This window comes from Drosophila takahashii, chromosome X (assembly GCF_030179915.1).
Source record: "Drosophila takahashii strain IR98-3 E-12201 chromosome X, DtakHiC1v2, whole genome shotgun sequence".
NCBI lineage: Eukaryota > Metazoa > Arthropoda > Insecta > Diptera > Drosophilidae > Drosophila > Drosophila takahashii.
The window spans coordinates 13,599,269-13,621,954 of record NC_091683.1 but is presented as its reverse complement, the minus strand read 5'-3'; the positions used below and the strand labels follow the sequence as shown (position 1 = coordinate 13,621,954).

The window sequence follows — 22,686 nt, the reverse complement described above, 5'->3', positions numbered from 1 at the left end:
CCCCCTTCCGAACCCCCTTCCGAACCCCCTTCCGAAACCCCTTCCACTTCCACACATGAATGGCTGCGCATAAAGTGACAGTTACATTTGTCGTTCGCTGCGTGCCCAGTAAACCAAGCAACTGTGGCAGTAACCAGTTGCCAGTAACCATTTGCCAGTTACCAGTTACCAGTAAGCCAGTCAGCACACTGAGAGAAAATCTGCAGGCTGTGGGCTGAAATACCAAAAAACTCAAAAGATCCAAGGGATCATTTAATAATTATGTACGATTTTCCTTAGCAAAGGTATTAGTAAATCTTAAATATTATATTAAATATTATATTATTCAATAATTTATATTAAAACAAATACAACAATAAATGATACATTATATATATATAATATATTTTTTCCCCCTTTTTTTTACATAATTTGTATAATACCAGACGTATTTTCTCTTGGTGTATAAGTTTTAGCTGCCAACGCATCTGGCAGATACTCAGATACTTTGCTCCTGATACTGTACACAGCCACCCACTCGTTTCTCTCCCTGCATTTCAGTTTCAGCCAGAGATAAGGATTGGGCCATGACGTTGATGGTTTTGCATACGCTTAATGCAAGGGGAGAGGGGGGGTGACACTAAGGGGCCAGGGGCGGCGCTAAGTAGTAAAAGGGGGGCCATGTTAGTGGATTGTCGGTTTCTGCGACGGGTTACGGACTTTACCTTCCGCCATTTGTATTTGTTTATCAAAGCGCGAACTTTTTGCAGCGAACCCCGCCCCTTTCCGCCAACGAGTTTTGTACAAATTTGTTACCAGCTGCACTTGAGGGCTCGTATGCATCCGCATCTCTAAATGTATCTGTATCTGTATCTGTGGCTCTTTCTGCCGTTGTATTCGCGTAGCTTGCAGTTCAATCTTCAGCTCTGTGACGCATTGCATTTTACGGCTCTCAAACTCGCACGCCCCCATATCTCACTCCCCAGAGTCTGTGTGTTATTACTACATTTTCCGCATTTTCCTTTTTTATTTTTTCTGTATTTCTCCAATGTCAGCAGAAACTGTCAGCCGCTGGAACATTTCTGGAGTGCTGCAGCAGCCAGCCTTTGTTTGCACTGGGGATTATGGGTGCCGTATGGGGCTATAGCTTCCTGTTCGCAGGGCTGATCTTTAATTACACCGAAAGCGGGTTCGCATACTATACATACATATATGCAGATGAAGATGGGAAATGCAACGAAATGTTGGTTCACTTTGTGTTAACTTTATGCAGAGTTCGGGAAAATTAAATAATGAAAACAAATAAAAAGGTCGTTTAAGCTCGAAGTCAAACGAGGTTAAAAATAAACCAAATGTTCAGTAAAATATACAGTATTTAAAATAATACATTAATTAGTAAATATTATTTGCTATTTAGGTAATATAAAAAAAATAGTTATTGATACTTCATTTATAATTTATAATTTTTGGTGAAAAGTTTCTGTATATTTTATTTTTGATTGAAAGCAATTAAAATGTAATAAAAAATAGCCAATACAGTTCTTCCCTTCTTTTGTTTATAGCCTTTGCATGTTTATAGCTCCTCCAATCGCTTTTCGCTTACTTTTCCCCTCATCAAAAGCAGTTGCCTCTTCACTGAGCTTTGAGCATTGGCAGCTAACCAATCGCAATCTTAACTTGAGGATCCCCGCGTCCTTTTGCCGTCGATTGTTAACCGCCAATTGCTCATTTGTCTTCCGGTTGTTCCTGGTCGTCCATGTGTGCGTGTGGCGTCATTTAAAAGCCACAAAGTGCGCGGCAAACAAATCAATTTGCCATAATCATCGAGTAACGGGAGCAAGCGGATGGCAGTGAAAGTGAGAGCCGCCAGTAAATGGCCCCCTGAACCCACGAACCCCTGAACCCCTGACCACCCGGCGGAAAAAGGCGCTGAGTGACAAGCTGGATGCGTTCGCCATTTTCAGTGGCTGCCTCAATGCAATTACATCCTTAACTACACTGGAAAAAATGATTTTTTGTAATATTAATATTTTAAATATTTCTTCCACATGCGCATCGTAAATTTCTGATATTTATTTTTTTGGGCATTATGGTTTTTCATATTTATTTATATTTATTTCATATATATTCATACATATTTCATTTACAATTTTGTATTCAACTTAATTTTATTTATTTATTAAGGATTTTAAAAATTTTGAAAATACAAAGAGATACATTTTTATGTCAGTGTACAAGTGGCGCCTCGCAAGTGGGCCACGTGAATTGGCCGCTTCCCGTTTGTCAAAAGGGAGAAGGGAAATGGAACGAGCACGAGAAAGGGACGGAGAGACACGAATTCGCAATTAAGTGATTTAATGGTCGCGTATTTCAATTTATTGCCAATCGAGCGTTGCCAATCTGCCGCCACCCTCGAGAACTCCGCTCTGCGAGAGAGATTTTCCGCCTCCCCACAGCCATTGCTGTGTTGACATTGACATGCATGTGGGGCAGAGGGAAGAGCGAAGGGAAAGGGAAAGGGAAAGCCGGAGAAAAGCGGACTGCGACGCAAAGCTTTCTTTCAACATTAAGCGATATTAGATTTATAGCACACATACACACGCACAGATATCGCGTCATCATCATCGCCATCGCCATCTTTTTACTGCTGTCGCTGCCGCTGTCAATGGCTGCACTTCCGTTTCCGTTTCGGGACTGCGCTCGTCTGTGTGTGGGTGCGTTTGTGTATTTTGTGTATTTTATCTTGTCAGCGAAAGCGAAGCGACTTGATTACGTTGCCATTTGCTTTTGCCACACTCACTCGCCTGCATTTGGCACAGATGGGATCACAAGAATATGTGTGTTGTATTAATTTGCAATGCAGAGAAATTGTAATAACGATTTTTAAATATTTTAAAATATTTATTAGTGATAAATGTGTTTTTTTTTAATAATTTAATGACTAATAACAAACTTTTCTAAGAGAAATTTTAATAACGATTAATAAAATATTATTAAAATATTTTTTAGTAATATATGTTTTTTTTATAATTTAAAATATATTATATAACATTTTTCCTATAATTTCACTGCCACTGTGCATAGGAATAAATATATATACACATACTTATAAGTTCGCACTTGTACTCCCCAGTGAACCCAACTGAGAGCTCTGTAAAACTTTCGACATAACACATGCTCCCCCTCAGAACCTCCCTTCCCCTCCCCCAGCTCCTTTCCCTATTGAAGTGGATGCAATCGGATTATTATATCACAAAGGATGGAGCAAGTGTGTGGCGGACCCTTGGGCCAAATGAGACCTCATTAAAAACTAACCTCAAAATATTAGCACAGCTTAGTGGAAGTGAAGCGAAAGTTTTGTCAATATTTTTGCAAACAATATAAGTAGTATCATGGCAAAAAGATTTTCTACGAAAGAAATATGTTGGCGGAATAATTAAAAAATACTTTTGGGCATTAAAAATAAGTTAATAAGCTTCGAGGCATTTTAATTGTTATCGGGAAGTTCAAAGCTTCCATTTCCTTCTCAAATATCATTTCTTAAACATTATTTTGGGTCCCCCATTTCCAGGTCCTTTGCATTGTTCTCTGCGGCTGCCTGCCATGGCATTCCATTGTGCCAAAGTAATCAGCTTTCGTTTGCCTTCCAGCTAAGTGAGCTAGAAATGTGAAAGCGAAAGTGGCGGAGGTGGCGGGGCCAAAGGTTAGGTTTTCACATAAATGCTGAAAATGTTTCATGCTTTTCGCGTGTCAATGATGCCAAACGCACACAATCACATCGGGAGTCCTGCGGAGGCGGAGGTGAAGAAGGGAGGGGCGTGGCCGACTCCCACAATTCCAATAGGGCCAAAGACTAGCGGATTTCGTTTGTGTATACCCTGGCTCACAGTACCTATACTTTCAGTCGAAGAAAGAATAATAAATAATTGTTTATATAAAGTATAATTTATAAACAAGTTAAAATAATATCTCCCTACAAAAACATATTGAACCATTCATCATAAACAATACTCTAAAATATAAATCATAATTTAAAGACAATTTTTAAGCACTCCCTTAATACAAACTAACTACATACCAAACAAAGACAAAAAATCAAAAACTATTCAGGATACAAAAACCTATTAAAAGTCATAGATATTCCAAAAACCAACAGAAAATTCGGAATATTTCAAAATTGGTTATGAATTGCCCAAAAGAGCATATCAGATTTGTGTTGTTTATATATTTAAAGCGCTTTAGCTGGCTTTGCTCGTTAGAAATGCGTTAGCTTTGCCCTCGGTGACCCCCCGTTTTCCCCATTTTCCCCTCGCTTACCATTTTCCGTTTCGAGTGTGCGTGTCGGCGACATTTCCTACTTCCGTTTTCCGCCGCTCTTCAAGTTCCTTACACTGAAATCCAATCTCCACACCTCCCCCCACCGAGTTTCTGGTACTTTGGCATTTTTTTGGCTATCCTAGGGAACTCCCGATTCGTTTTGACACATTGGCAGAGCCAGATGGTATTTAAGGTTGGGAGAGGGGGCTGCCTTCTGGTAATTCCTGTTCGTTTTTTGACGCATGGCCATAAAAAATGATGATGGGGATCATGCACGTGCTCTACGCTCAATTCATCAGGTTGCAACACCTACAAAACGAATGAAATTTGGTATTTCGAATGGGGGAGGTTGGTATCCGAAGTTCGGGATGGGCTGCGGTGCCGGGGGGTCTAGTTGATGGGCATCGCCTGACACTTGGCAAAAATATTGCCATTTAAGCTTCGGACGCAGCGTTTACGCCCCTGACAGGGGCAGCATGGATATGACGATGACTGGCGGAGGAAAAGCCGAGGAAAATGGTGCGGAAAGTGCGGGGAAAGCGGGGGAAAGTGGGGGAAATCGAGGAGGCAACTGGCACAGGGTGTCAGTTAGTGAATGATTGCATTCGTTTGCATTTGATGGCCATGTAATTGGTCATATCACCGGGAATATATCAAACGGGATGCCCCAAATTCCACACCGAATGCAGAGGGGCATTGGAAAAGTGGATAAGGCCATTGGAAAAAGGAGTGGTTCGACTTTCGGCGGCTTAAATTTAAATTGTATAACTATTTATTCATTCTTTAATTGACGCTAACAACTATTTAATAATAAGTAATAAATAATTTAATATTTTTTATATATAAATACAAGCTGGGATCAAATCTATATGCCCATGGTAAATTTCTGTTATTAATACGGAAATTTCGTTTTTACCATGCACTACTGTACAACATTCTTAGAAATTCTGTGGCTTTCCAAAGTGAATTGAGAAAATTCCAATTATTACAAACATTTTAATTAAACTACACCCAGAAAAAAATATGGACTTAAAACCCAAAAAATGGACTTAAGCTAAGGTAATATGGACTAATTTTGGACCTAAGGAATCTTAGACTTGTTTTAAGTCCTAACACACTGACTTGTTTTAAGGCCATGATGGTCTTAAAAAAAGCCCATATTACCCAAAAATTTAAGCATTTAGATATTCATCTAAACTTACAAAAGCAGTTAGCCACTCGAAAATTTAATAAGGGCGTAGCCCAGAGGAAACTATGCCAGTTCCCGGTTATTTTGAACCGGGTTCGAGTCCAGTACAAGACATGTTTTATTTTTTTTTTTTACATTTATTTTTTAATTTTATTGTTGTATTTATTTTTTATTGTTATTAGTAAATGAATTTTACAACTGAAAAAAACTTTCAACTCATTTGCACCAGTGGGATTCGAACCGGGGTCCTCTCGCTTCAGGGGCAGACACCTTACCAGTCACACCATCAGACACTGTTAAGTACATGTGTCTAAGCGACACATAAAGTCATTTTTAAAATTTTTTATTAGATAAAAATTATTAAAATATTATGTGTACGCCGCACTCTCTTACTAAGCTAACATCTCATATGGATAAGATAAACATTGTTAATTTAACAGCATAGCTAACATATTTATGACTATTTTTTATATACAGTTGTGATAGATGAAAATATACTGATATATACTGTTGAGAATACTCTTACAAAAATTCAGAACGATCGGAGCATTAGAACCGAAGTTGTAGCTATTTATAGCGCACTACCACTACCTGCACATCGGCCGTTACAAACTTGAAACTTTAAACGCGATTATCTCAGAATCTTGTTTTTCCGAAATTACCTTTGCGGTGGACACGATTACTATAAAACTATTAATCCGATCGACACAAAATTGAACACTTATTTATTATAACAATAGCTAGTCCTTGAACGAAGGATTTAGAGCGTCTTTAATTGCATATTATTTTCCTTTTAGGGATACTTTTCCTAAAAATACATTGAAGCCAAATCATCAAACTTGTGGCTGTCCATACATTAAGTAATTAGCAAATGATTACTGTATGGCAAAAAAAAACTAAATGTATAATTTTATACGTTTTCGCTATATAAAAAATCAACACATTAAAATTATTAAACATTTTCTTGAAAATATAAAAACAAATACATATATTATTGTTTATAGACTATTTTTTTTAAATATACTCATATATGGGTAAAATTTTGATAAGTACCAAAATCGTAATTTCCTTCCGAATAATAAAAAATTATTTGTTTTTATTTTTCGTTAAAAAAAAAGTTTTTTTGTGTTGTTTATGGGCATGTGCTATTTTTTAGGTAGTGGACTATATTTCACGATTTTAATTCCTTAAAATCTATGGCCTAAAATTGAACATTTATGGCCATTTTTACTATTTTTAAGTCCACAATGGCCTTAAATCACCATTTTAGGCAATGTAGTCCATGTTTCCTTAAATCTAGGAATTTTTTTTTTCTGAGTGTATGGGAGCTCGGATAGCCTTTAAATATAGCCGCTTTTTTCTTGCCTTTATCTGCTTGCCCCGGAAACCAGAAACCTAGAAGCCTCCTGGAATACGAAAGGACTCGCACATGTGGCTTGGTCAGCACTTTCAGCAGTTTCAGTTTTTTGCTCAACCGGTTTTTGGGCTGTGGCATCTTCGTGGGTCACTTGTTTCGCCCAGCAAAAAATGGAAAAAAAATACAACAAAAAAACCGGGGAGCGACTAACAAAATTATTCATATTATATTTACACAGTCGCTGTCTACTTCGCTTTTCCCTGCTGTTTTTCCTGCGTATTTTCATCTGCAATTTGTTTCATTCTTTTGTCGATGTTTTTTGTTCCGTTCCGTTTTGTTTTTTTGCCGTTTTATTGGTGGAATGTGTGGAACGTGTTTGTGTTGCCCAATGTGCGTGCCACCTGCTTTTTCACCTGCAGACGCCTCTGGCCGAAAAAAGGGGGCCAGCGATTGGGGGTTAACAAAACGCGGCCAGTTTGTCACCCACATTCGGAATTCCCACATCGGCCATTCGCATTGTTTGGCCGCGACCCCCTGCGACCCTCTTAACCCTCTGCAGCCCCCTTTCGCCCTTTTCGCTGGCGGTTTTGTATTATTCATCCGCCCCGTTGGCCCTCGATTGCAGTTGCAGTTGCACCAAAAAGCCGGACTGCTCTCTTTTCCATTTTGCTGCACTGCACATCCATCCATCCGAAAGACACGATCAGATCGGAGTTGAACCCTCCAGATAAACTAGTAGTGGGAAACACAATAGATTTGTATTATAGGATATACACTTTTTAACTTAAATATATAAATATAAAATATTTATAATAAAAATATATAAATATAAAAAGTATGCAGTGAATAAGGGATAGTCAATGTTCTGTGTGAATTCATATCACATTTAAAACTGGACATTTTATTTCTTTGTACAAAATTATGATGTACCCCCTATATAAAAAAATTAAATTAAAATTATACTCCAAAAAAGAAGAGAATGTGATAAAAATCAACAAAGATATAATTCGTATGAATTGCATACTTTTAGACACCTGTTTTCACATTTATTAGCGATTTAAAGAACCCTGCTGTTTGTGTGTCATAATTTATAGTTAATAATAACCCCGTATATCCTTGTTTCACAGTGCATGCATAGGCATTACGTATACGCAGAGTTGGCTTGGCTCCCACTCTCTAATTATGCGACTTAGCCGACGCCTTTAATTAGCCACTGCCAATGGGCGTGGCTCGGTATAGAGAAACTTCATAACGAGGGAAATTCGCAAGTGGTTGTCAGGAGTGGGAGGTGAATTTCCCTTAAATGCGAGCGAAGATTTTCACTCAAAAATATTTATATATTCCACAGAACAGAACAGAACTCCGCTCGAGCAGCTGCACCCACCACCACATTCACCTGTTTTTCCGCTTTTCCTCCAATTATTTTTCAACTTCGCCTCGCCTTTTTTCTTCCCCCCCCCCCTGCCTCTCCCTCTTCCCCTTCCCGTTTTTTGCTTACTCAACTGCAAAAGGCGAATGCAATTTTTGTGTAAACAACGCCATAAATTCCAATGGAACTAAACAACAAAACGTTTGGCATTGGCAGACAAGGCCGAAGCCAAAGGCGAGGGGGAAAAAGGGAAAAGGGGCAAGGGAGAAAGGGAAAAGCGAATGGAAAAGCGGAAAAGCAGGGCGGCTTCAATAGCCCAAGAAAGAGCTGAAATTATCATGAAAATGCTACTTCGGTTATTCGCTTATTCTTTGTTCAAGTTGGTTTTGCTTGAGCGCTGCAAATTTACACGCAATTATTGTGAATGAATGCACAGCAAAGGGAAATGCCCACTGGAAAATATGGGGGGTTAAGGGAAAGTATGGAAAGCCCTTTGTCATTTCGAAAGTTAAGATCTGAGAAAAGTTTTCTGTGCTCAAAAAAAAAGTCTAAAGTGGTTGAAACCCAATTTTATACTTATAAAATGGAATAAATATATGTTAATTATATATTTTTAGTGTGTTGCTCTGGGCAATTCACAACAACTCATTTAGAACTTACAGCTGCGAAACGCACTGTCCAAACGCTGTCCTATTCATTAATATTGTCGCCACAGGAATGGAATGGAACAAAGAGGAACAAAAGGATCGGGAGTAAACTAATCAGAAGTTCATGGCCCATTTGGAAACCCCAAATGTGTGTGTGGGCCAGTGTTATAACAACAGAATACAGAGCACAGAGCAGAGCAGAGCTGAAATAATTATTTAGGAGTCAGAAACACGATCTAAAAACGGGGGGACGGTGAAAGTGCGAAAAACAAGGGGCGAAATTCAGGAAAGTACAGGAAAATTGCATTTGGTCGGCAGCCAAAAGCAAAAGCAAGAGCACTGTGCTTTAATTAGAAGTCGAGGTCAGTCCAGAGAACCCACTCCCATTACCGTTTTGAGTTCCCAAACCGAAAACCCAAATGGCACATAGTATTCGCCATCGCAATGAAGTCAATGCATTCGAATGGAAATCTAATTGCCCCTGGCCTTATCAATTAACTGCAGAGCCAAAGGAACTTTAAATTTATATTTTAGGGCTCAAAAACACGGCTGGCTAAGTACAAAATAAATTTATTTTCACATGTGTGCACTGGGAGAAATATTTTCCAGTGCTGATTTAAGCGATTTTAATCATTATTGAACTTTTAAGATAAATATTTCAGTTTTTCCTGTATGTAAAATGAAATAACCATGTTTTTCCACTTAATGACATTTGGTTTTTTCGAGATATACAAATTGCTGTTGGCCAGTGTAGACACAGCCATGAACACTTGTTTATGCGTGTTCACTTTTGTGTGTGCTTTCGACAATAAACACATTTACAAGTGCGGGGAGGGAGGGGAAGGGAAAAAACACGCAAAGCAATCATAAAATGTGCTTTTTTGGCTACCTTAATGTGATTGTCATACACACACATACCTACGCACACACCTACGCACGCACGCACACCGGCAGTCGATTAACACCAACACAGGCAAACTCAGGCAAACAGCCGACACACACATGTTTTGGGCAATATAAAGCATACGCCGCGTATGACAGGCCCAAGTTGAGACCAACAAAAGCGGTCGCCGCAAAGGTCCGTTTAACTTAACGTTTCCCACGCGAGCCACAATATACATGTATGTGTGAGTGCGGCATAGCACACACACTGGCACACTCGCACACCCACACAGTGTCGCATAAAAGTCTCACACCTTGCCAAACTGAATAAGCGAGAAAAGGTACACTCTTGAAAAAATAAACCCCAAAAATCTCCAGAGAAACTTCTTTTTTAATCCAAAAATATTTTGGGAAAATGGGAAAAATATTGTTTAAATTCAGTTTTATATTTCTAAATTAATTAGGTGTTAAAAGTCAATAACCTCATTCATATAAATTATTGTAATGATTACTTAAATGTTTAAGATATTTATTGCGTAAAATATTTTCAAAATTAATCACATAATTGCCAATAAAAATAATGTCTTAAAGCTAAATGCTTAAAAGCAATATTTTAATTCATAGAAATTTAAAAAAATATATAAATATCTCCATATTTATTTCAAATATAATTAAATTGATTAAATTGTAGAAATGGTTAAAAACATTATCCTAATTTTTCAAATTGAGTTCAGAAAATGCCGCAAATATTTATTTGTATAACGCCAGTATAAAGTGTTAAAAAGGCGTTTTTTTTAACGTGCATGCGGAATTCAGCAGCCACCATCCAGAATCCAGAATCCGGCAGCCATGTGCTGCTCAAATTACTCGACGCCATCTAACGGCCTCAAGGCTCGTTTAAGATGTTTAGGCCAGCCGCAAGATGTGGCCAAAAGTGAGTACACCAGATGGTAATGTCACTCGGCTCGGGTGGCCCAAAGTGGGGTAGGTCAATGCCCAATAAAACAGATCCAAGTGCAAAGATGTTTTGCTTACTGCTTTCAATATATTCAAATATAAAAATTCTTCCTAAAGCTTAAAAATATTTACTTGTATTTATTCTCTTTATCATCCTGGAATAAATAAATACAATGCGTACGAACCGAATTTCGTTGCCATTATTTGCCCATTATGAATTTCATATTGGCCGTTGTTCAATTAAGGCCTCACAGATTAAATTGATAATTTATATTTATTTGTTTGTTGTCAACTGACCGAAATTAGTAGCACCTAAACCCTAAAGTCGGCCGCAATGATGCCTTGCTGGCAGCATAACCATTCGGGATTAGCCAGTGCCATTAACATTGTTCGATTCCCCGAATCCCCAGTTCCTCATTTCCCGATTCTACCCCCACAAGAGACAGACATACAGCATTATATATGCTCACATTATGGTCATTGTGCTGCCCATCGTCTCCCTCCGACAAAGTCAATTAATGTGCGGGACATTAAATTAATGATATACGCCGATAGCCACGCCCCCCTGCCGCCCGGCCGCCTCCCTTTGGCGGGGCTAATCTGGCTGGGTCGCTCAGCTAATTAGCTTTCCGCCCGGGACCTTGGCTTTGGTGGCCCGGCAAAAAAAAATAAAAGAATAAGGAAAAAAGGAATATATACCATTATATGGGCGAAAACATCATGCAGAGAGGATAATGCGGATGGGAAATCTTTTAATTGATTTATTTTCGCTTTGTCTGCGTTTGCGTTTGCGTTTGCCTCTCCGTTAGCGACATTCGACAACATCTCCATTTCAATCCGGGGTCCCAGTAACTATTTTAATGCGCTTATGCCCCAGCGACAGGCATTTTTATGCCCCATGTTATATAGTAATGATAAGCTGATTAGCGCAAGCCTCGCATAATGACATTGGCGACATTTTACAGCTGCCCCTTCGCCCTCCTCCTTCGTCCTCCGCCCACCAAGTATATCCATTTCCATTTCCGTCCTTTACCCTCATTCCGATTCAAAATCAGATGCAGACTGGTGCCGATCCAAGGCAGGCTAAGCCAACCCCGCGGGCGGATGGCTGTCGCCCCCAGGCGAGGATGCCAATCAGGCTCTGCTGCTGATGCTCCTCGCTTTGCTTTGCATGTCAAGCTGCACTGAGAGAAGAGTGGAGGAAGAGCTTGCAAATTATGGATAGTTTTGATATTTTGATAATATTAATTAGATAATATTGATGATTTGAAGGCCACAACAAAATAAATATCCAGAAAATGCAAATTGTCGATATTTTTTCAAATTTAATGAACTGAAAAATGCATAGATTAAATGTATAGATTAAATAAATAAATATTAAAACTTTTTATAATTTAAATTCATAATATTCCATGCTTCATAACCAAATTTGTAGGCTTAAAACTTAAAAAAAATTAATTTATTTTTGTTTGCTTTTTTCTAAATAATACCTACATATTTTTTATATTTTAAATATTTAACATTTTTTAATTTAATCTTTTTAATATAATTATGTAAGTAATCATTATTTAAAGGCACATAATTATCAGACTAAAATATAACCGGAAAGTTAAGAAGCTTATGTTAAATAAGTCAAAATATATGCCATAAAAATAATGTAATACTAAGTTTATGAGCTTTGACAACTAGAGACAAATGCACTTTATGTTTTATATTTAACTGAGTAATTGTTTTAAGTGCAGTGGCAGGACTTAGTGGAGCGGAGCGGAGGAGCAGGAACAATGGAGGCCGACGCTTGACTGAGCCATTGGCCACCCGCCTGGCTGAATGCTGTCGCTCGGCGGGTCCTTTCGTCCCTCTGTCCTTCTGCCCAGTGACCACTGGCCCCCCCCCCCGGCCCCCTTGCCCCTGGCCCCTGGCCCAGAGCCTGTTGTCCTGGCAGCCCTTTTGCCCATTTGGTCTTTGCTGCTTGTTGCTGGTGTCGCTGGCATTGACGGCGCATTAACTCATTTCCTGCATCATTAAGGGGCACCTGCAATTTTCGCACATTTACGCCACAGACGTGTCCAGGATGTGCCACTCCTCCCCCTTCTCTTCCCACTCCCTTAATCAATTTAGTTGCAGGACTCCACTTAAATACGCTTTGAATGACAGAGGAGCTGGGGATTGATCTCGGGGAATTTGAGGCGATTTATCAACCGGGATTTGGCTAAATTATAGATGTAACTGCATTCACAAATATGATGGCATTTTTTAGTTTTACATTTTGAAAAGGCTGCGTCATTATATCCTCAATTTCGAACTGTGCAGTTTGGGTAAACAATTTATTCTAGAATAAATATAAATATCACAAAAAAGGATTCGAATATTACTCATCCGACATGTTGGTTAGATAAAAGTACAAATTACACCGAGAATATAAAGTTTTTGCCTACTGAACTCACACAAAAAGTGTGTATTTATCGAAAGCGTTTAATAAACTTTCCCAAACTGAAAGGCCCCGGGCGCTTTGAGCTTGAATGGAGAAAGTTCTCCCATCTGATGACCCCCGTTTAGCACCCCTTAGCGTTCTAATCCATTGTCTGGAAAATCTCTAATACCCGTATATCATCTATCCACTCCTCAGGCAGCACAGCGAATCCGGATGCGAAACGATTGTACGACGATTTGCTGAGCAACTACAACAAACTGGTCCGCCCGGTGGTCAATGTGACGGACGCCCTCACCGTTCGCATCAAGCTGAAGCTCTCCCAACTGATCGATGTCAACCTGAAGAACCAGATCATGACCACCAACCTGTGGGTGGAGCAGTCCTGGTACGACTACAAGCTCAAGTGGGAGCCCAAGGAGTACGGCGGCGTCGAGATGCTCCACGTCCCCTCCGATCACATTTGGCGTCCGGACATCGTCCTCTACAACAAGTGAGTTTATTAAGTTTATTTATATTTGGCAAACCATCTCGTAAACCATCTCTGCAAAATCTGGAAAAAAAAAAATTTTTAATTTTTTTATAAGGGGGTACCCCATGATTTTTTTCGAAAAATTAAAAATAAATAAATTGTCAAGGTTTAAATGCCAATCGTTAGGAAATTTAATGACGAGTTCAGAAAGGTATGACAATCCATACTTTGAATCAGTATTTGCTTTGTTATAGCGAAAAAACTGCTTCGTTTTAGCGAAAAAACGGGTTTGGTTTTTTTTTTTGGAAATTCGGGATTTCAGTTTTTGACAAAAATTGGAATTTTTTCTTTTGGTTTTTTTTGCTGTAACTTGTCCAAAAATGGTCCTACACCAAAAATTCATACTGTTTTGAACAGATAACAAAATTTGCTATAAATCCATAAAACTTTCCGTATGATTTTGGAAAAATAAAATTTTCGCCAATTTTTAATTTTTTTATAAGGGGGTACCCCATGATTTTTTTCGAAAAATTAAAAATAAATAAATTGTCAAGGTTTAAATGCCAATCGTTAGGAAATTTAATAACGAGTTCAGAAAGGTATGACAATCCATACTTTGAATCAGTATTTGCTTTGTTATAGCGAAAAAACTGCTTCGTTTTAGCGAAAAAACGGGTTTGGTTTTTTTTTTTGGAAATTCGGGATTTCAGTTTTTGACAAAAATTGGAATTTTTTCTTTTGGTTTTTTTTGCTGTAACTTGTCCAAAAATGGTCCTACACCAAAAATTCATACTGTTTTGAACAGATAACAAAATTTGCTATAAATCCATAAAACTTTCCGTATGATTTTGGAAAAATAAAATTTTCGCCAATTTTTAATTTTTTTATAAGGGGGTACCCCATGATTTTTTTCGAAAAATTAAAAATAAATAAATTGTCAAGGTTTAAATGCCAATCGTTAGGAAATTTAATAACGAGTTCGGAAAGGTATGACAATCCATACTTTGAATCAGTATTTGCTTTGTTATAGCGAAAAAACTGCTTCGTTTTAGCAAAAAAACGGGTTTGTTTTTTTTTTTTGGAAATTCGGGATTTCAGTTTTTGACAAAAATTGGAATTTTTCTTTTGGTTTTTTTGCTGTAACTTGGCCAAAAATGGTCCCACACCAATAATTCATACTGTTTTGAACAGATAACAAAATTTGCTATAAATCCATAAAACTTTCCGTATGATTTTGAAAAAATAAAATTTTTGCCAATTTTTAATTTTTTTTATAGGGGGGTACCCCATGATTTTTTTCGAAAAATTAAAAATAAACAAATTGTCAAGGTTTAAATGCCAATCGTTAGGAAATTTAATAACGAGTTCGGAAAGGTATGACAATCCATACTTTGAATCAGTATTTGCTTTGTTATAGCGGAAAAACGGGTTTGGTTTTTTTTTTGGAAATTCGGGATTTCAGTTTTTGACAAAAATTGGAATTTTTCTTTTGTTTTTTTTGCTGTAACTTGGCCAAAAATGGTCCTACACCAAAAATTCATACTGTTTTGAACAGATAACAAAATTTGTTATAAATCCATAAAACTTTCCGTATGATTTTGGAAAAATAAAATTTTCGCCAATTTTTAATTATTTAATAATTTTTTTATTTCCGTTTTTACTACCCAAATGGCTCATCATATCATGCATTTACCTATGAATTTTTCAGCGCCGACGGCAACTTTGAGGTGACCCTGGCCACCAAGGCCACGCTAAATTACACGGGACGCGTCGAGTGGCGACCGCCGGCCATTTACAAGAGCTCCTGCGAGATCGACGTGGAGTACTTTCCCTTCGACGAGCAGACCTGCGTGATGAAGTTCGGCAGCTGGACCTACGACGGCTTTCAGGTGGGTCAAAACTAGAAGAAATATTATTTTTATAAAATTAATTCAATGAAAATAGAGGCCCAAAAATCCCAAATATATCTAAACAGCACAGCAAACTTATGTGCCTTCCAAAACCATTTCGTTTCCAAGACCGGAAAACAATGGGATTGCCGGCTAACAAGATTTCAATTTTCCATTTTCCATTCGGAAACAAATCTTTGATGTCCCTTTTATGGGTACCGCAAATTTGGCTGGCGGCTTTCAAGGAGAAGATCCCCTTTTCCATTCCACACGTGATCCAATTTAAACCACACAAATGAAAGTTTCTCGGCCGTGTGGCCTTTGGCTAATTGGTTTATAAATCTGTGGCAAGAGTTCGAGTCGGAGGAGCAGGACATATATCAGTTAGATATGTATGTAGGTGTATATATGTGTGTGTTGCCATTAAAGGATGTGCCATCCTTATCTCATTCCCATTCAACGTTCATTCCCCAGTCCCCATTCCCTGGCGACTATCTCATTTACACATTTACAAATTGCTCACCTGGCGCTCCTTTTTCGGGTGTCTCTGAGCCCGGTTTAGTGGTCATAAACCGAAATACGGTCATAATTCCTTTTTGGAATACTGGCATGGAATTTCTCACGTTTTATGGCCACAAAACACACGGCAACAAAGAAGAGGAGACGGCAGGCAAATGGGTTTGGAATAGACAGACCGACAGAGGGACAGGCAGACAGACAGACCGAGAGACAGCCGACCACAGGGAAGCTTCATAAAAACGTCTCCAGTGGTTTTGGGGCTAAAAGCAGGGAGCAAGGACGAGCTGGGGGAACTGGGGAAGCGGAATTCAGAGCACAGGACACTGAGCCAGCTTGACACCTGCCCGCGTAACCTCGTAAAGAGTTGCCTGCACCACACAAAACTGCAAGCCAAGGCAGGCATGCACCCGAAAAAAATTAGAGCTAAAATTGCATAAATTTGATTATATTATTTTACTGCCAAAAAAACAAATCATAAATTATTTTTTATTTTTTTTAATTACAACCAAGGCATAATCGAATTTTTTGCGGGAAATATGGCCACCGATTTAAATATACGATTTTCTTCCAGTGCAAAAAGCTAGAAACGAATGGATAACCTCGATGGATGCTTTGTGGCTTCGTCCTGCGGTTGGGACATTGCCAGCTAATAATGAACCGGCATTAGGCGAGGATCTAAGCCATTTGCAAAAAAAGAAAAGAAAATAAGGCAGGAATGGGTTAACCACATGCATCCATTGCATCTACATCTATTAGACCATAAAATCGCCAGTTTACTGCCTTCGATGGCGAAACAAAACCAAAAGATTTTCTTTCTTATTTATTTTTTAAAGAAAAACAAGAATTAATGTATCGATTTTGGCACACAGAAGTCAAACGATGGTTAACTCAATTTTAAGCTTATCAAACACATTTGGCCGTCTAATATCAAATTAAGCGCCTTATAACTTTGAGTGTGAATAATGTATTAACTTAACTTGCCCGCCCATTCCACCCACAGCCGATGGATATTATTTTGGAAAATATCGACAATTTAATGGCCTATTTAAAGGCGAACGTTAAATTTCCCCCCCCAGGGCAAAAGGGGAATTTGTGTATTTTGTTTCTCAATCACTCAATTAGGAGGCCAGATAAAATATATCCATCTGTCTTTATCTCGACTTGCTGCCTTAGTTTAATTGTCGAGACAATTAGCAAAATGTAGGCACTTTACTTTGTCCTCCGTCTCTTTCTGGCCAGCACACACACATATGCATTTGCACCTGCTCACACAGACAGCCGACTAATTTGGTAAAAAGCTAAATGCTCATTTACTATTAAAAAGGCAAGGCGCTAACAAGCATTTGACACGACACAAAATGAGGGGCGGGGCAAGGGGATGTGGACAACATTGTCTCAAGTGCTACACTTCACTGAGAGAAATGGGATATATAATAAAAATTATACAAATTATTATAAATATTATTAAGACTAGGGAAAAAACTAAAATGAAATGATACACTCCTGATTTATTTATTGTTTTATTTTTTTTATATATATTTTTTTTAATGTTGTTTTTATTTTATTCAGTCATTTTTTATTTATTTTTTATTTATTTATTTATTCTTTGATAAGCATTGGCCTTATTTTATTTGTAGCTATATATTGTAGTTAACTTTCGGATATTATAAAAATATTTTAAATGTTTTTCGAACTATTTAATTTTACTATCCATGCATATTTTTCGCATTTTCCATTTGCTGATAAATTCCTTTCAAGTGGCAACATATTACACATGGCTTACATAAATTGTAGCATGTTGTGCGTTCAACTTCACGCATAAATCAACCGCAAAATGAGCGATATCCTAAATAGTCGCTGCAAATTATTTATGAAGTCTCCAGAGAAATGCCATTCGTTTCGTTGGCAGTTCTAGTTGCTCGTCGCCTGCCGTCGGTGGCATCAGTCTGCTCGACAGCGGAAATACTTCATTAAATCATCACTTCCTTATAGTGAAATTTCCGCTACCACTTAAAATAACAATTTCCGCATCGGCAGTCCCAGCAGCCGGGATTCCATTGCACCTAGCGAGCTCCTGGGGAAGCCACATCCTGTCTGATTACTCTCCCCGTTGGCCAACTTGCCACAGCCACAGCTGCATCTTCGCAGCCTGTTCTTCATTCATGTTCACGCTCAGCCAGCGTCGATTTCCTAATTTCTTGTCAATGAGCCAAACTTGAGTGGGGAAAATCGAGGAAAGGCGGGGAAAATCGGATAGAAAGGGGGGAACATTGCGGAGTCTGTGCGGCGCCGAACAAAAGGCAAGGGCAAGTTCATAGGCTCAATTTTCACACTTGATTTTGCACAGGATACGCCCACACACAGTTTTCCCAACCAACTCGACAAAAAAGCGGGCATAAAGTGGAAAAAGCACTTGAAAACTTTGGGAAGGGTTTATTAAATTAATCGTTATAAAAAAACAGTTTTCCTTTCTTAAATATTATTTTTTAAATTTATTTTATTCACTTTATAAATATATTTTGAGAAATTAAAAGGGTTTAATGAAGTCAAATATTTTTTCCAAGTGCACATTACCACGGGGGGATGAGCTTAGCTGAAAGGAAGAGTGAGCATGGAAACGAGAAATCGTATTAACGTCACTTTTCAAATTTCACGCTTTTCCAAAAATGCCACCACCCACCGCCCACTGCCCTCAATGTCAACTGGCACCTGCAGCAGCCTCCTTTCCTTCACCTTCGCCTCCTTCCCCCTGGAAAACCATGGAAAATCGTTGAGGCGTAAATTGGCAGACAAAATGCTTTAGGAAATTCAGTCGAAGAAAGGAAGGAATTAAAAATTGCTGATGGGATGAATGCACTTCCGGGTTAATATTCAAACAGCAAGTGCACACAGAAAAGCTGAGCCAGCTGGGCAGAAACTAGAAACTAGATAATGCAGTTGTGGAAGAGCTCTACTTGCGACATGGGTAAAAACGAACAGGGCAAGAAAATGCGCAAGAGAACTTAAAGGGATCTATTAAAATATAAAAAATGTTCCGCTTTGAAAAAATTCTTCTACATTTCGATAGGTATTAATAAATTATAATTTGCCAAAAAAAGGATTCTAAATAATTCATGCTTCCATATCAACATTTATCGATTAGGCAACCTAATAACACGAAAATGTAGCCGGAAAATCCGTTCGAAAGCCAAGAATGAAGTTCGATAGAGTGTTGCAATCGCATGTCAAATACTTTATCCGGAACTGTTCGACCCCGGACATTCGAAGGCGAAGGAATGCTGCCAATACTGCTTCCTGTGGGCCAGGTGGTCGACGGTCGTTGGTCGATGGTCCTGTCGATGTCCATGTCCTGTCAGCTGCACTCGTGCCGAACTAAGCAAAACTGAGCACTGGAATTGAAGTGCGGCCTTCGCATGTTTGTCCATTTCGGTATCGATGCAGGAGGAATGCTCCTGGAGACCCAGCCACCTGGCCAACCAGCCACCTGGCCACCCGCTCTGCTCCAGACAACCCTTGGATTTGGATCCTTCTCCCGTAAGGATCCCAGTTTCAAGGATGCCGGGCATGCTGCCACTGAGTTTGACAGTCAAATCGGAATGGCAGCTCGGGAGACAGGACGGAATGGGATGGGTTGAGATGGGATGCCCCAGGAATAAAGACATCTGGCAGGGAGTGCAGTCCAATTATGTTCGCTGTCAGCGCAACGCAGTATTTGTCTAATCACTGGGCAACTGGGAGAAAACTCAGGCTGAGAACTTTCCGAGCATCGAACTTTGATATGAGAGAGAGTCTTCTAAAGAGCCGTTGTAAAATACATATTATATAAAATATTTTTAATAAAACTGGTATGGGTTTCCATGTATTTTCTGTACTAAAATTCATTGATTTTGTTTCTTAACTACCAACTAGCTTGTAAAAAATCCTAAGTAATTTTTTAACCAAGCAATAAAAATCCCAGTGCACGAATATCTTAAGACTAACCACTCTGCATCCACTTTCAGGTGGATCTGCGGCACATCGACGAGCTGAACGGCACCAATGTCGTGGAGGTGGGCGTGGATCTGTCCGAGTTCTACACGTCCGTCGAATGGGATATCCTCGAAGTTCCTGCAGTGCGGTAAGTGCCAGCTAGCCACCCAATTGAAACCGAATACACCGAACAGCCCACCCACCTGGCGGCCCAAAAGCCACCCATCCAGTAGCGCCACCCACCAAGAAAGGCAGCAACAACAATTATTTTTGGCAGAAACTCCTTTGGCAAGTTCCTTGGAAGCTTTGGACGCTGTCACAAAACACAAACACAAATCTTTCAGGATGTCAGAATGCACACACACACACACACACACACGCAGGTCAAGGATGCAAGTGAGAGAGACAGATATACGGCGGTAGAAAAAGACGGCAGATACGGCGTAGCTGACCTGAGTTGTCGATGCCGATGATGATCTTCGTGGGCGGGGGCGGGGGCGTGGTCCTTATTTACACTTTACACCTCCCTTTCGCCACCCAAAATATTTTCCCCTTGAAGTTTTTAAATTAAAAAACTTTGGCAAAAGCAACGGCCAAGGGAAAAAAATAAAACAACACAAAATTATACATATAAATAAATAGGAAGGTCTTGCTTCTTATGTTTCTTCCTTCGGCCCGTCTGGTCAGGCATATGTGTGCCTACAGCAGCGGCCAGAATACTAGTTACTAATACTGGGACCAATAAAAAATAATTAAATTAATTATTGAAATCTTTAAAGAAATTAAATACAAGTTCAAGTACAGAACAAAGGGATTACAAATAATTTGTTTTTAAATCAGTGTTAAGAGAAAAACCAAATGAATTGTTTTTTTTTGTAGTGAAATCATTTTAAGATATTTTATTTATAATATTTTTTTTTAAATAACGTACTATTATAATTTTTAAAGATTTTTGTTTTAACCCCAATTGTCGACAAATGTGTGACTTTTGCTCTGCGAGAGAAAGTGAAAGCTGCCTGAATTTGTTTCCTTGGCTCGGGAGGCGGTTGTTTAATTGCCACGCCCCTTACTGGAACGAGGAGGACGGCACGCTTGTGTGCACACCATTGGGGTGAGAGCGAGAGGGGTTATATGGGGGGGGGGGGGGGGTTGGGGGATGGGGCCTTTCGTAGGAATTTCCCAGAACCAGAACACCAGAACCTCGTCTTTAATGCATTAAGCCCCAGACAAAAGGCAACAAGAAATTTTTGTTTCACTTAGCGCAACTTTGTTTGGAATCTTAGGATTGTTGGAAGCCAGCAGGTGAGTTTGTGGGCGGTCATGGGTTAAAAGGGGGTTAACAGGGGGGTTGGAGGGTGTGGCGAAAAGGGGTGACAATACTGTTGAGTGCTATTAATTAGTTGATGACACGTGCTAGATGAACTGGGAAAATTCAGTTTGAAAATACTTTTCATTAGGCTAATTTGGTTGTTCAAATTGCTTGAATTTTTACTTTGATCTTGCTTTGTTTTGTCTCCAAACGAAAGATTTTTCCCATTTAATAGTTGGCTTACCCCCTTTTTATCTTTGATTTACAATCTTGTTCCTTTTTTATCGTATTTTGTCCATAAACTACACAATTTGTTTTAACACCATTTTATTTATATACTTTTTTGTTTCAACTTTATTCTTATTTTATTGCCTAGAACTCAAAGGTAACGAAAGTGGAAATCAGTGGATTTCTCTTGTTAGTTTTTGTATCGAGCTGTATTCCTTTATATACACATACTTTTTCTTTGGCATTTACTGGTCTTATTTTTTTTTTTGTATTTTTTTGTCGTCATTGGCACGCGTGGAAGCAACAAACAAGTCGCGACTCCCGTCTCTAAAAGTCATTTTATTTTTATACGAGTATTACGAGCCGGGGGATAAATGGGTGAATTTTTTCGGTGGCTTTTCGAGGTGGAAAAGAGCGTGGAGATTGTCCGTGAATGTCGTGAAAGTGTTGTTTATGTATCCCCACCAAAATGGAGGACAGAGACTCGTAAACTCTTCAGGTGTATGAGTATTAGATGGGCGGAAAATGGTGGGTGGTGGGGTTGGTAGGAAATGAAAGGGAAAGGGAATGGGAAAAGCGAAAGTAAAATGGCTGCAAGGCAATAATTTTCGTTGAACTATTTTGAAGTTGCGTATGGGGCAAGAAATGGTCAATAAATCAGTGGCAAGAGTTTGCTTTTCCTTTCCTTACCTTTTATATTACTTTTTTCCTTCCCTTTTCAAATTGTTTCCCTACATATAATTACTTTGATTTCCTTTGCTCTTAGCCGAGAAAAATAATATTATTTGAAACAAAAATGTTTTTCCCTTCGAAAACACTTCAGTTTTGATGGCTCCTTGAATGTTTCAATCTTCAACAGCTTAATTCGTTTTTCCTTTGACCTTCGGCCCCGCCCACTGATGGAAGCCAACCCACCATATTTCATAAGCGGCACGTGACAGACGGAAATGACAAGGCTCAACTACAGTGAGCAGTAAATAAATAAAACAAAGCGGGAAAAAACGTATATGAATATGTATGGGAGTCGCGAATACCCTATAAAGTTTATTAGGAAATTTTCTTATTTTCAGGGGTAAATTTTTCTGATATTTCTATGAAAAGACCCCCTGGGTTTTTTCTTGATGGGCATGACAAAGTTTCTGGGGATGCTATAACACCCCAAAGCCAAGGTATCA

General features: G+C 38.9%; 1 protein-coding gene across 2 annotated transcripts in view; it reads left to right on the top strand.

The window, feature by feature from the left end:
• Positions 1–22,686, top strand: part of nAChRalpha3 (nicotinic Acetylcholine Receptor alpha3) — a 93,477-nt gene that overhangs the window by 52,746 nt on the left and 18,045 nt on the right. For both annotated transcript variants that reach the window (XM_070218859.1, XM_044395786.2), the window contains 3 exons: positions 13,324–13,618; positions 15,306–15,486; positions 20,007–20,122. In XM_070218859.1, the coding sequence (XP_070074960.1) occupies positions 13,324–13,618; positions 15,306–15,486; positions 20,007–20,122 (592 nt within the window). The remainder of the gene's footprint in view (positions 1–13,323; positions 13,619–15,305; positions 15,487–20,006; positions 20,123–22,686) is intronic.